General features: G+C 36.8%; 1 protein-coding gene across 1 annotated transcript in view; it reads left to right on the top strand.

The window, feature by feature from the left end:
* Positions 1-12,586, top strand: part of clcn1b (chloride channel, voltage-sensitive 1b) — a 41,118-nt gene that overhangs the window by 5,406 nt on the left and 23,126 nt on the right. Inside the window, exons 2-5 of the mRNA XM_054781701.1 lie at positions 8,907-9,126; positions 11,152-11,283; positions 11,726-11,854; positions 11,935-12,068. Of these exons, the coding sequence (XP_054637676.1) occupies positions 8,907-9,126; positions 11,152-11,283; positions 11,726-11,854; positions 11,935-12,068 (615 nt within the window). The remainder of the gene's footprint in view (positions 1-8,906; positions 9,127-11,151; positions 11,284-11,725; positions 11,855-11,934; positions 12,069-12,586) is intronic.

The following is a 12,586-nucleotide window of genomic DNA, read 5'->3' as shown; positions in this document are numbered from 1 at the left end:
TTGTTGTTCTGCATCATAGTCATAAAACTAAATTACATTTATTAAATTAATTCATAAACTAATTAATTAAAATAATTTCAGTTAAAATATTTGTAACATTTTTAAAATTAGTTTAATTGTAGTTAATACTCTGATTTTGATTTATTTTCTGAGGTAAATTAAAGGAAAATATTAGCTTACAGCATGATGCAGTGCTGTACTGTATGTGGTTGTAGTTCTGCATCATACTTAAATTAATTACTTTTTAAAATTATATATATATATGTATATATATATATATATATATATAAAGTGAGTGGAAAAAAAATGTTTTTAATGAATATGTTAGGAATAATATAGTAACTACTGAGTGTAGTAATGATAGTTAATAATTAATTAGTTTGATTTTGGTTTAATTTAAAGCAAAAATATTATCTCTCCTTATGATGCAGTGCACTGTGCACTGTGATAAAGAAATATACTATATTTAGAGCAGGGGTGTCCAAAGTGCGGCCCGTGGCTGTCTTTTTGTTGGCCCACGGCACATGTAGGATGTAATAATACAAGAGGTTCAATATAATTTTATGTTTTATAATTTTGGTCTAGTGGTTAGCACATCGGCCAATACAGGAACAGCCTGGAGATCGGGAAGACCTGGGTTCGATTCTCCCCTGGGCATTTCTGTGTGGAGTTTGCATGTTCTCCCCATGTGCGCGTGGGTTTTCTCCGGGTACTCCGGCTTCCTCCCACATTCCAAAAACATGCATGTTAGGTTAGTTGGCGACTTTAAATTGTCCATAGGTATGAAGGTGAGTGTGAATGGTTGTTTGTCTATATGTGCCCTGCGATTGGCTGGCGACCAGTCCAGGGTGTATCCCGCCTGTTGCCCGAAGTCAGCTGGGATAGGCTCCAGCATGCCCCCGCGACCCTAATGAGGATGAAGCGGTATAGAAAATGGATGGATGGATAATTTTAATATATATATATTTTTAAGTCAGAATTTTAGAGAATAATTTTGTATTATGAGCAAATAACATAATTTTAGTAGCTTAGAGTTAAAATATTACAGAATTTTTAAAGAATGATACTATGAAAAACAAACAAAACAACAAATAACCTTGTAACGTTTGGAAGTTTAGGTTGCGGAAAAAGTTACAGTGTTCGGAGATTGAAGTCAACATATTATAGGAATGCAGTCATAATTACGAGAAAAAAAATGACAAGAAGGAAATTGAAATAGTTGGAAAAAAATAAATAAAATAAACAGCAGAAATTGAAAAAAAAACAGGTGTCATTTTAAGAGAATAAAGTAAAAAAAAATAAGTGAAAACAGCCATTCTGACCCCAAAAAATGTCACAAGAATGTTACAAGAATAAACTTGCAATATTATGAGGAAAAATATCATTTTATATAATTTATATCATTTCTTGTAGCATAGAATTGAAATAAAAATATATATTTTTTTAAGTTATGAGAAGCAAACAAAACTAAATCAAGTTGTAATTTTTTTGGAAAATTAGTATGGTGAAAAGTTATTATATTATGAGAATAAAATAATAATATTATGAAAAGAAAGTTTCCAAAAATTATTTAAGACGAAGGTTGAAATATTTGGAAAATTAAGAAAATAAACAATAAAAATGGGAAAAGAGTAAAGACCAAAGTTCACACTAATAATATGCTACGTCACCGACAGTATATCACAAAGCTGAGATGCAGGGTTTTTTTTTAATACAGTTTATCTAACTTCTTAGCATATCTACATGTGTTGCTTTACAAAATATTTAAGCCCTTGCATCCGTTTCATTTGTTAGTATGCGACCTTCGCTGGAAAAAAAGTTTGGACACCCCTGATTTAGAGAAAGAATTTTCTTAAACTAATAAAAATGCATTTTTAAAAATGACATAATTATTTTGTTAATATATGAATGATCCTTTCTTAGTAATGAGTCATATTAATAATATTCTTAAATAATAAATGACCTTTTTTGGGGAGTAATTTGAAACGAGATATCGTCTCTCACGTACTGTACTTCTGCATCGATGAAAAGATATACTTTATTAAGGGGAATTAAGGAATTTTCCAAATGAACAAAATTGTTAATAAAAAAAATCAAAATTAAGAAAAAATAATATGTTAATATTAATAATTATGTGTGATAGTAGTTATTATTGCAGTCATACTCATTGTCTGGAGGCTTACACACAAAACTTCTATTTTCTTGTTTTTTGCCTTGCAGACACACCTTAATTAGAACATGACAGCTTGAGCGGTGCTTGGCATTGTTATTGTGCTGTTAATTAGTGTAGGCAATATGGGTACTGGTTGGAATGTGTGTGTGGGTGTGTGCGAGTGTGTGTGTGTGTGTGGCGGTCGGGGGTAATCTCCTGATCTATCTGTCAGTGAGCGGGTCAGATTTGATCATTAACCTTGTGCTACGGGACAAGGTTATATTGTTGTAAGACCTCAGCAAACGCACACACACTTCGCGTCCGTGTAGTGTGCGTAAACATAAAACAGTGTATGAATATGCAGCATAGACTCTCATAAGGCAGCTTTGAATTAACTCTGAAGGTCACGCTGATCTTCAAGCGCTGCATCTATTAGTCACCACTAGTCGGCCTGGCTTTGTGTGTGTTGTGTGCGGGTGTGTGCGCGTGTGCGTGCGAGAAAGACACCTGGTTCACTTACAGTTTGTCCCCCAAACGTGAAGAGATTCAAAGCTCCTGACAGCTCAGCAGCAGTGATTAAACATGAGCAGCTTTGCATTCCCCTGCAGAGCAGAACCTTGCAGGATCGCATACTTCTTACAGTGTGCGCTGCAAAAAGGGAGAATTAATAAGCCGCGAGCTGACCACTTTCATGCCCTCCATACAGTACAGAGATTATTACACGGACTAAGAGGGCAGAGGGAGAATAAGCGGCCATTGGAGAAGAATTGCGTGCGTGTTCTGCAACAACAAGCGTGTGAAAGTGGCGCGAAAGGTCACCTTGGGGCGCTCTGTAAGTGACACCCAAGGTCACACGACGACACAAATGTAAATACAAGGTTGACAGCAAAGATACAAATGTAGCTTTCGATGCCTTTTCCCACATTTTTTATTTGTTCACCGACTTCCATTCACTTCACCGGTTAGCCACGACTTTGAACGTTGTTATTTATTAAACAGGGATGTAAACGATTCATTTTAATAACGGTTCGATTCATATCATGATTCGTGGTTGCCGATACGATTCAAGGGTGATATTTGTTCATTTGGAACGATACGATTCAAAAAGATTCAGTGACTTTTTAGCCAAAAATTCAACCAGTGTGACTGTGGAATAGTACTGGACAGTGCAGGTTAAGTTTCTTATATTCCCGTTGTTTTTCGTAAGGGAATCAGGGATACATTAATTATGGCTATAAAAAAACAAGTAAATAACAATGAATGGCAAATGAATTCACATTTTCTTTGAATCAAGTACAACCAACATTGAATTAACAATGAATGAAGTAAAGGGTTGAATGAAATCAAGTCTGTGATTAATTCTATCTGATAGAACATGACTTGAACTTTAATACGATACCTCATTCACTTCTCTACCCCAAGAAGTTAGAGCAAGCTTCATACCGGGAAATAGTGCCTTTGAGTCAACATTGTGATTGACCCAAGGACCTTGGCAAGTGGGCTGTAACATTTGTTGTTAAAGTCAACAGAGAAGCCATTTACGTGTTTTTGATCATCAAAAAGACCAGGGAAGAAAATCCTGTGTCATAATTTTCATGTTAGGCCTCACACTCGCAGTGCAGCGGCACGCTGTATTCGTTTCCACGCCACACTGTTGCATGTACACAGTAATTCCGTGGCAAATTTAAAAAAATTTTAACGAAATTTTAACTTGCACCTAGCTATTAAAGTGAATTTATATCCTACATACCTTTTATTTTGTCCTGAAGCTTCGATCCTTGAGTTTGAAAGGCTTAAAGTTGGACGTAACTTTTGAAGCACTCGTATGACTCCGTGTGGTCCAACACTGTAAACAGTGTAAATCCAGTATAAAGCGTGGCGATGACATCACAGGCAGAATGAATCGAGTGTAGCGTCCGAGGTGTCGGGCGTCTAGAATCACTCTTTATAGGACAAAAACTCACAAACTCGTGCTTTTTGGAGAGGACGGCTCCGTTTATTCAACTCCACATGTGCCAACCACACTGTAACCACCACAGTCGCCTTTACATGACGTCATCGTACACCTCACTCACTCAACTGACTGATCAACTTACGCCAAATCAAACTGTAACACGAGTAACGTTTAACGTCTTTATCATGACATGTGCTAAAAAAACACACATCCATATAAGCGCCTGTCGTGCTTAAATCCAATGCTTTATTTCCTAGTATCGATGCAATCGATTGACTACTTTTTAAACGATGTCAGATCGATATATGTCGTCCAGAATGACAGCTTCCTGAACACAGATCAATGTAGTTGGATCATAGGAATATAAATCGATACATTGATGTAGTGGATGAATCGTGATGCCCCTATTATTAAAGTTTTACATGACGTGATAGTTTGTATCATAACTCAAAACATTTTTATTTGCCAAACTAAATGAATATTCATCATTTAAAAATTGACTTAAATTTTATTTAGCATTATTAGGATAATTTCAGAATTATAACAAGTTAAATGTGTATTATAATAATACATAGTAATTATTATTATTATTATGTAAGATTATTATTATATATACTAATGTAGTTATTATTTTAATAGTATTCATTTAATTATTGTTTAAATAATGTGTGCGTTTATATTTAATTATTTCAGTTGCTATTATATTCAGCAGCAATTTTGGTTATATTTTAAAAATATTTGTGTTTATTTTATTGTATTTTTTTTTTGTTTTACAGTACTAAAAGACAGAAAATTTCTGTTTCAGAATACATTGTGGTAAAATATTTTTAAATATTTGTATTTATACCGTATTTGACACACACACATATTCAATTAATTGAAATGGGTTAGTGCTTTCATCATACACCATATATTTTCATAAAATTATAAAAAAATCAAAACTTTTTAAAATGCAATATCTTTGAATCATTGTCATAACAAATTAGGGTTAGCTTTTTTGACAGAAATATATAAATATTATTTAAAAAATATTTCAAAAAACCCATCAAATACATTTAAACTACATTTCTTTTCCACATGGCTGCATAAAGCCAATGAGAGGTAACTGGAAGTTTTTCATCAGAGTGGCCTGCCTGCTTGACTCTTGTTGAGCTTGAGGTGAAAGGTCACACTAACACGTCTGCTTCTGTGAACAGTGCACAGGTTCTCCTTGTTAGCGGGCGGATCGCTTTGATGGCACCTGGTGCCAACGCCTGTGAGCTGATGTTGATGGATTAGACCCGCGGTGTTAAAGCGCAGTGCAGCGGCCGCAGGCTTGTCTGTGGTTGTAGGACAGGTGACAGAACAAGAGACGGGACGAGAGACAGAACAGGGACCCGAGACGCTGCCAAGCCATGGTCGAGGCAAATGATGAGGTAAAGCTCTTGAGGAGAAAAAGGCTCTGATGTATTTTCCTTCTTAATTGTTTTCCTCTGAGGGCTTTTAAAAGCACAACATGCAGTGTTCTCCTGACCTTATTCTTCTCAGGAATCTTTTTAAATAGAGACGTTCACCTTTAATGGGCTTGGTTGCAGTGTGACGATTATGCATAGTTGACATTTAATTGGGGAGGCCTATATGTGCGGAAATATACACAAACAAAGACAATTTTCATTATCCTACAGAGAATTTGGACCTCTAAGAATGCTTCCCATATGTATTATGATAACTTGTATGTACGTTTACTTCCAGATCACTGAAAGATGCTGCAAAATGTTTCTTTTTCTACAACTTGAGAGGCCTTAATATCATATTTTCACATTTCAAGGTTAGGGTTAAGTACAGATTAATCACTGTGTAGATTAATCTGATTAATCACATTTTATGTTATGATATATTTCATTATAGATGTATAATGAAATATAAAAATGTATAATTATAAATTATTTTAATATGTAATAACTAATTAAATAATAATTGTCTTATATATCATGGGTTATATGTAGCAATATTTTTAAAAATAATCTCACCTCACGCTATTGATAGACAGTTTTTATTTATAACAAAAACTAAAACCTGTGAAATATAGCAGCTATGTTGTGGTTTTGTGGCGAAAGTGCACATAGAATAGGAAGAACACGGCTTGCAAAGCAACAACTTGCCAAAACTCTGATTTAGCAGCCTCATTTCTTGCATTAAAACTCACTGTTGGGCTATAAAATGAAGTTGGCCTTACGGGCTTGAAATGATACGCTGTTGGTTTTTGGGGCATCGTGTGTGAAAAGCTGCTGAAGTTGCATTTCACTTTCCGCAGTCATCTTTAACCTTTTCAAAATACTTCCACACTTTGGATGATTTTTTTACTAGCCATTATTAGGCAATTAATGCGTTGATGTTGATATGTCTTGCTAGCATTCAAAGCTATCGCTCACCTCAGCTCCTCTGGATTGTGCCACTAATTAATGCGTGGCAAGTATAGGTCTCTTGTTAAACGCACACATCATTTTTAATTCTTTATGAACACAATCAAAATGTATGACTCAAAATAGGATATTTATAACAAAAACTATGACACTCTTTGTGAAAATGTATGCTCAGCAGCAGCTGTGGGCACCCCCCCATGAAGTCATAATGGTACAATCTTGATCACATGACATTTTTATGTGATTGGACAGAGAGACTGATGGTCCTCCGAATCGAATCATCGAATAGTCCGCTATTCTAAGACACCCTGCTATTGTTGTTAATGTTTGTGTCCACTTGTTCCGCTCCTTAATGTTACATTGTTGTATGTGATATACAGTCTTCCCTCGCTGAGCTTCAAATTTTGTATTTTCACTCTCACCTTTTTCCAAAATGTATGAATTAATGCTATTCATGGTATTTCATGGTTGAATACAACCTATTATTTGTAAAAAAAAAAATAATAATAATTTTAAAGGCATTTTTAAGCAAGTGTTACTTTTTTTTTGCCTAACTTAAGCATTTTCAAGTATAAAAATGGGTAAATTAACTAAAATACAAATACAGTAGAAAGGCATTCAAAAGATGCATACAAAGTAAATGTAGTATTCTACACCGGTCACTAGATGTCAGTAATGTTACTGTAATGTTCGGTGAGACATACAAGGACCAGATCGCCGGAACAGCGGGCTTTTATTGCACGTTTGCAGGTATAAAACTCCCTAATAAAAACATGGGCAACCCACGTCAATCTGAAACTCAACTCTCAACCCCAACATCACTTCCTGTCTGCCACTCACTCAGGTCTCCATGAGGGGAACACATGTACACAACACGCACCAGCACGGGTTTTATTTATGTCTTCAATGGCTTACCCTTATTTTGTGCCCTATATTGGGTAATATGAGCAAAAAGCTGACTATATGGGTGTCATTTATGGGCTCTAATAATGCTATGAACCGTATTTCGAACAGGTTTACTATGCTCTATGATAAGGATTCCGACTTTGCGGAAATTCACTTATCACGGCCGGGTCTGAAACCAACTAGCTGCGATAAACGAGGGTTTACTGTATGGCATCTATTACATATGACAAGGGCAGAGTTACAGTGTAAAAAGTGGATAAAGAGCACAATAGCGCTTCTTGGAGACGCACGCTATAGGAGACAAGCATGGACGAACACAGCTCATTAACATTAAAGCTACAGACACAAAACAGTGTGTTCCCGTGAGGGCTCACTTAAAAGCGGATTCAAATGTCTCAATTCCGGCATCATCAAGACGACATCTTGGACAGCACACTTTTTTCTGCTAATACTGAGCAAACTGTATGTTGTAGTTCATCTTAACTTCATATCCATGGTTAGTTTCAGTCCTCTTTGGGGCCTCTTGGCTTCAAGTATGCCAACCCTCCTTTCCTGTGTGAACATGAGACCCAGGCTGTATGAGTTAACGTCTTGCTGTGCTGCGTGGTGGGATGCGTGCAATTTGCCTGGTCTGGGTTGCAAAAAAATCCCAACGCTTGCGCCTGGATGTGCTGTACTTCACAGCTTCTGTGCTCTTAACCCATCAGGACCGCATCCCAAGGTGTCATGTTGTGTGTGTGTGTGTGTGTGTGTGTGTGTGTGTGTGTGTGTGTGCACATGTGACTGGGGTTTGTAGGTGTAAAGTAGTCGGAAAGGGAAGATGTGGAATGTCCTCTTCCAGGATCTCCTCGAGTGGCCCGCGTCCAGAGCCGGCCTGCTCTCAGGGAGGGGGTTTTTCCGATCTCGATGCCCGTTTTGTCTATTTCTGTCTGCCAGGGTATTCAGGTTGGTGTATGTGTGTGCGTGTGTATATATCACTTACACATACATCCTGCCTCGTTATCTTTACCTCCAGACTCTACCTACACCGCATGGACATTTGTGAATATCTGTTCTATTTTGTCCCGAATGTGTTTGGTTGGGTTCTTCCACACCAAACTCACCCAAGGATGCCTTTATGGGCTTTGCTTTGTGTACTGGGAAAAGAAAAGGGCCTTCCCCAATCGTTTCCCATAAAGTTAGAAGCCTACAATTGTCAAAAAAGATGAAGAGTTACTATTCAGGGGGCACTAAGGTGGGTCGTCCAACCCCTGACTGATACCTTTTGCTTTAAGGCGTCCACGTATCTGTCAATCAACGGCTCTTTTCAATTAACCGCAGTCTCCTGATGAGTGGTCTGCTGAAACAAATAACCGCCAGAATCTCAGAAAACATTAACGGCTGTGGCTGTAGGAAACCTCCCTTCTTTTTATTAACTCCACAAGATGGCAGTAGCTGCATGATTACAGCACTGACTGGGTCTGTCTGTCTCTTCTATGTATTTTGCCCACAGCTGTACGGAGAGTACAGGGAACAGCTGGGAAACTTCGCCCGACGGGAGGCGGCCCGTTTGCTGACAGAGAGACAATGGCGGAGACAGGCAGGAGAGAACAACGCCACGGCGCGCAGAGGGGCCGGGCGGCGGCATCATCATCATCATCCCGTCTCCTTGGAGTCACATCACAGTCACGTATCGTGCACCAACAAGCCACAACCTTACTCCAAATGTCAAGGTAGGTTGCTAAAATGTCATCAGCTCTTGTTTTGGTTCTCATTAGATGTGAAGGTGTACCTAATGTTGTGGCTAGCGAGTGTACAGTATGTTGCATCCAGTACGTATGTGGTGCGCTGCGTCACATGCTGTTTAAAGGGCTCTGCATCCACTTTTAACCTTATTTTTCTAGTCTGATGATATAACGTAAAATTCTTTTTTTTTTTATACTTTTCTAAACATGCTGCATGCAGAAACCATAAACCAAATTATCGCCCCCAGAAGTTGCCACACAGCTATCAGTTTCATTCTCATTCTTTTTTTTATTGTTGTTTCCACAGGCATTTTTTTTTTTTTTTTTTTTTTAGCAGAGAGTATCCTTAGTGGTACGCCAGCAAATGGAAACATTTAATTTCCAAGATCCATCCATCCAATTTCCTATGCCCCTCGTCCAAGATGATAAGTAAATATTATCAGTTATTTTATATTAAGCCAGAAAATAAACCGGAACGTGTGTGTATAACAACTAGTTTCCCCAGGGAGACTATAACCTGTGGCACAGCTGCTCCACAATCACATTACATTCTACTTTTGGAGAATTATCAACACGTATGAGTGAGGGGGCACTCATGGTTTGACAAAAAGGCTCTGGTGATACACAAGACAAAAAATGGTGGGAAACACTGGTTTATAGTTATATTTATAGCTATTATAGAGGTTGCTCAAGTAAAAAGATTTTGAGTGTCTTATAAAAGGTTTTGAATCATTTTACATATACTGTGTATATACATATATATACACATACACACACATATACTGTACATACATATACATATGTATATATGTACTGTATGAGCCTCTATGTGTTGTTAAATGTATAAATGTACAGTATTAACATTCAATTAATTATTTTAATATTTGCAAATAAACACAAATAATGTTGTATTATGTAATAATATTTTTTTAATATTTTAACATTTTTTAATTTTATTTTTGATGGCCGAAAATAATATACTGTATTTATGGTGAAAATACTGTAAATGATTAAGTCATCGATTCATTTGTGTTTTTCATGAAATAGTACATCGTTTTTCCATTAAAGTTTTTCCATTTAAAATATTATGTTATCAGAAAACAATGCATTTTCTTGATCCACTAGGGCAGGACTGTTCAAAGTGCGGCCCGGGGGCCATTCGCGGCTCACAGCTTGTTTTTTATTGGCTCTCGACACATTGTAGAAAAAAAAAAAGCAAAATTGAGAAAAATAGAGCAAAAAGGCAAAATGTAAAAGAAAGAAGCTGAAATGTTGATACTAATAATTAACAATAACCAAAGCTTTGTCTTTAAATATATATATATATATATATATATATTCTTTTTTTTTTAGCCTTTTTTACAACATTTTAAAATATGTGCCTGCTTCTTTTGATTTTTAGGATGGTGAAAGGTAATTGCTATTTTTGGTCAATATGAAATAATATCTGTTATTTTAATATAATGAAATAATACTGCATTAGCGGCATAGAAGATGGATGGATGGAATACTGCAGTACCAATTTTTAATATTATTTTAGATGGCAGTAAATGCAGCGTTTCCTTGATCAACTGTGGGAAAAATAACATGTTAAATCATGAATGAATTAAGTTATTTTTAATCAAATATTCAGACACACTTCTACTATTCAATGATTTAATATTATCTTAGATGGCAGAACATATTAGGTAGTGTGTTTTTCCGAATACATAGACAACATTTTGGCAAAACATTAATCAACAATCAATTCCACACAAAAACTATGAAAGGAAAGCTATTATACCCATCCCTTGTCTGTGTGTATAATTTGTAGTTTTATGCCAAGAAAGTCTGTTACACAAGGAGCATTTATGCATACATGTCATTCTTGTGTAGTATGTGGTTACTAATGAAGTCTTGCCCCTCGTCATCCTCATTATCATCACTCTCATTATCACAGGCAGCAACTGTTACAATAACTGAGTGTCACTAATTAACTCCTCTGATAAACTGAATCATTAATTTCCGCTCCAGATTGTTTGGCTCGTGTGAGGCGGTACATCGTGACCAAGATGGGCGAGGACTGGATCTTCCTGGTTCTCCTGGGCCTGACCATGGCGCTGGTCAGCTGGAGTATGGACTACGCCAGCGCCAAGAGCCTCCAAGGTAGGTCTCTATGAACCGCAGAGGTCCAAGCTGAGTATCGGGTACGGGGCGTGTGTTCTACAAAAGCAAATAACCGCCTGGCTCTTTAAATAAAAACATTGGCATTGACATCTGTGGCTGTAGGAAATCTGGTGTGTTGTTTTTTGTATTAACTCCACTCTAATGGCAGTGGCTTCATTTGAATTATTGTGAGTAGTCAGCAGCTTTATCTACCTCTGCATGCACTTTAAAATGTTGCTACCCAGTGCTATTGGTGTGAAAGTCACGAGTGTTATACTTGTCATACTGTTTTTTACAATGGACTCATCAGCGGCATTAATGCTGGCTGAGCAGTTTGCGCCTTCTCGCTATTACAACATTGGTTCTGTTGCTGCTGTGATTCGTTGCCCACTTCGATGGCACTATCTCTCCTGTTTGACTGACAGACTTCTCCTTGCTGTAGCCTACAAGTGGATACACGGGGAGCTGAGGGGCAACGTGGCGCTGCAGTACCTGGCTTGGATTAGCTATCCCATGATTCTTGTCATGTTTGCTTCGCTCTTCTGCCACTTGGTTTCCCCGCAGGCCATCGGTAAGCCCCCCCCACCATCCCATCACCTGTCGACCTCTCTTCACCATGTTACAGATGTTTACATCCACTCTTGCCTCCAGGTTCTGGTATTCCTGAGCTTAAAACCATCCTAAGGGGGGTGGTCCTGAAGGAGTATCTGACCCTGAAGGCATTCGTGGCGAAGGTCATTGGCCTGACGGCGGGTTTAGGCAGCGGGATGCCGGTGGGCAAAGAGGTAAACGAGCTTTTCATCCTAATTTTTAGCCACCATAGTGCATACATTTTGTTTTATTTTCATAATTGTTGCTAAACTTGAAAAGTTAACATTTAGAATGTAAATATTTTATGGATGGGGATTTCATTTGTCTACATTTCCTTAATGCGCTATTAGGAAAATAAACGTCAAATTAATCAATGAATGTTTTAATTAAATATCACATAATATTTTTGTATTATCTAATACTGCGGTAATGATTTTTTTCATATTATTTATTTGATAGTTAATATTATTTCATTTATTATTTATTTATTTATTTATTGTACTGTATATTATTTATTTATTTTTATATGGCGGAAAATAAATTTCCTTGGAGAAAATATTATAATATAAATGTATATAATAACATCTACATATATTTTCTATTTAATATTAAACAATATTGGTGTATTGTGGTATTATTATATAATACAAAAACAACATTTGTATTATATACTAATACCCCTGTACACCAGTAATGATAGTATTTTTCTGTC

The sequence above is a fragment of the Dunckerocampus dactyliophorus genome, chromosome 7, assembly GCF_027744805.1.
Source record: "Dunckerocampus dactyliophorus isolate RoL2022-P2 chromosome 7, RoL_Ddac_1.1, whole genome shotgun sequence".
Taxonomy (NCBI): Eukaryota; Metazoa; Chordata; class Actinopteri; order Syngnathiformes; family Syngnathidae; genus Dunckerocampus; species Dunckerocampus dactyliophorus.
The sequence above is the reverse complement of the archived record's forward strand: the minus strand, read 5'-3'. Positions and strand labels throughout refer to the sequence as shown.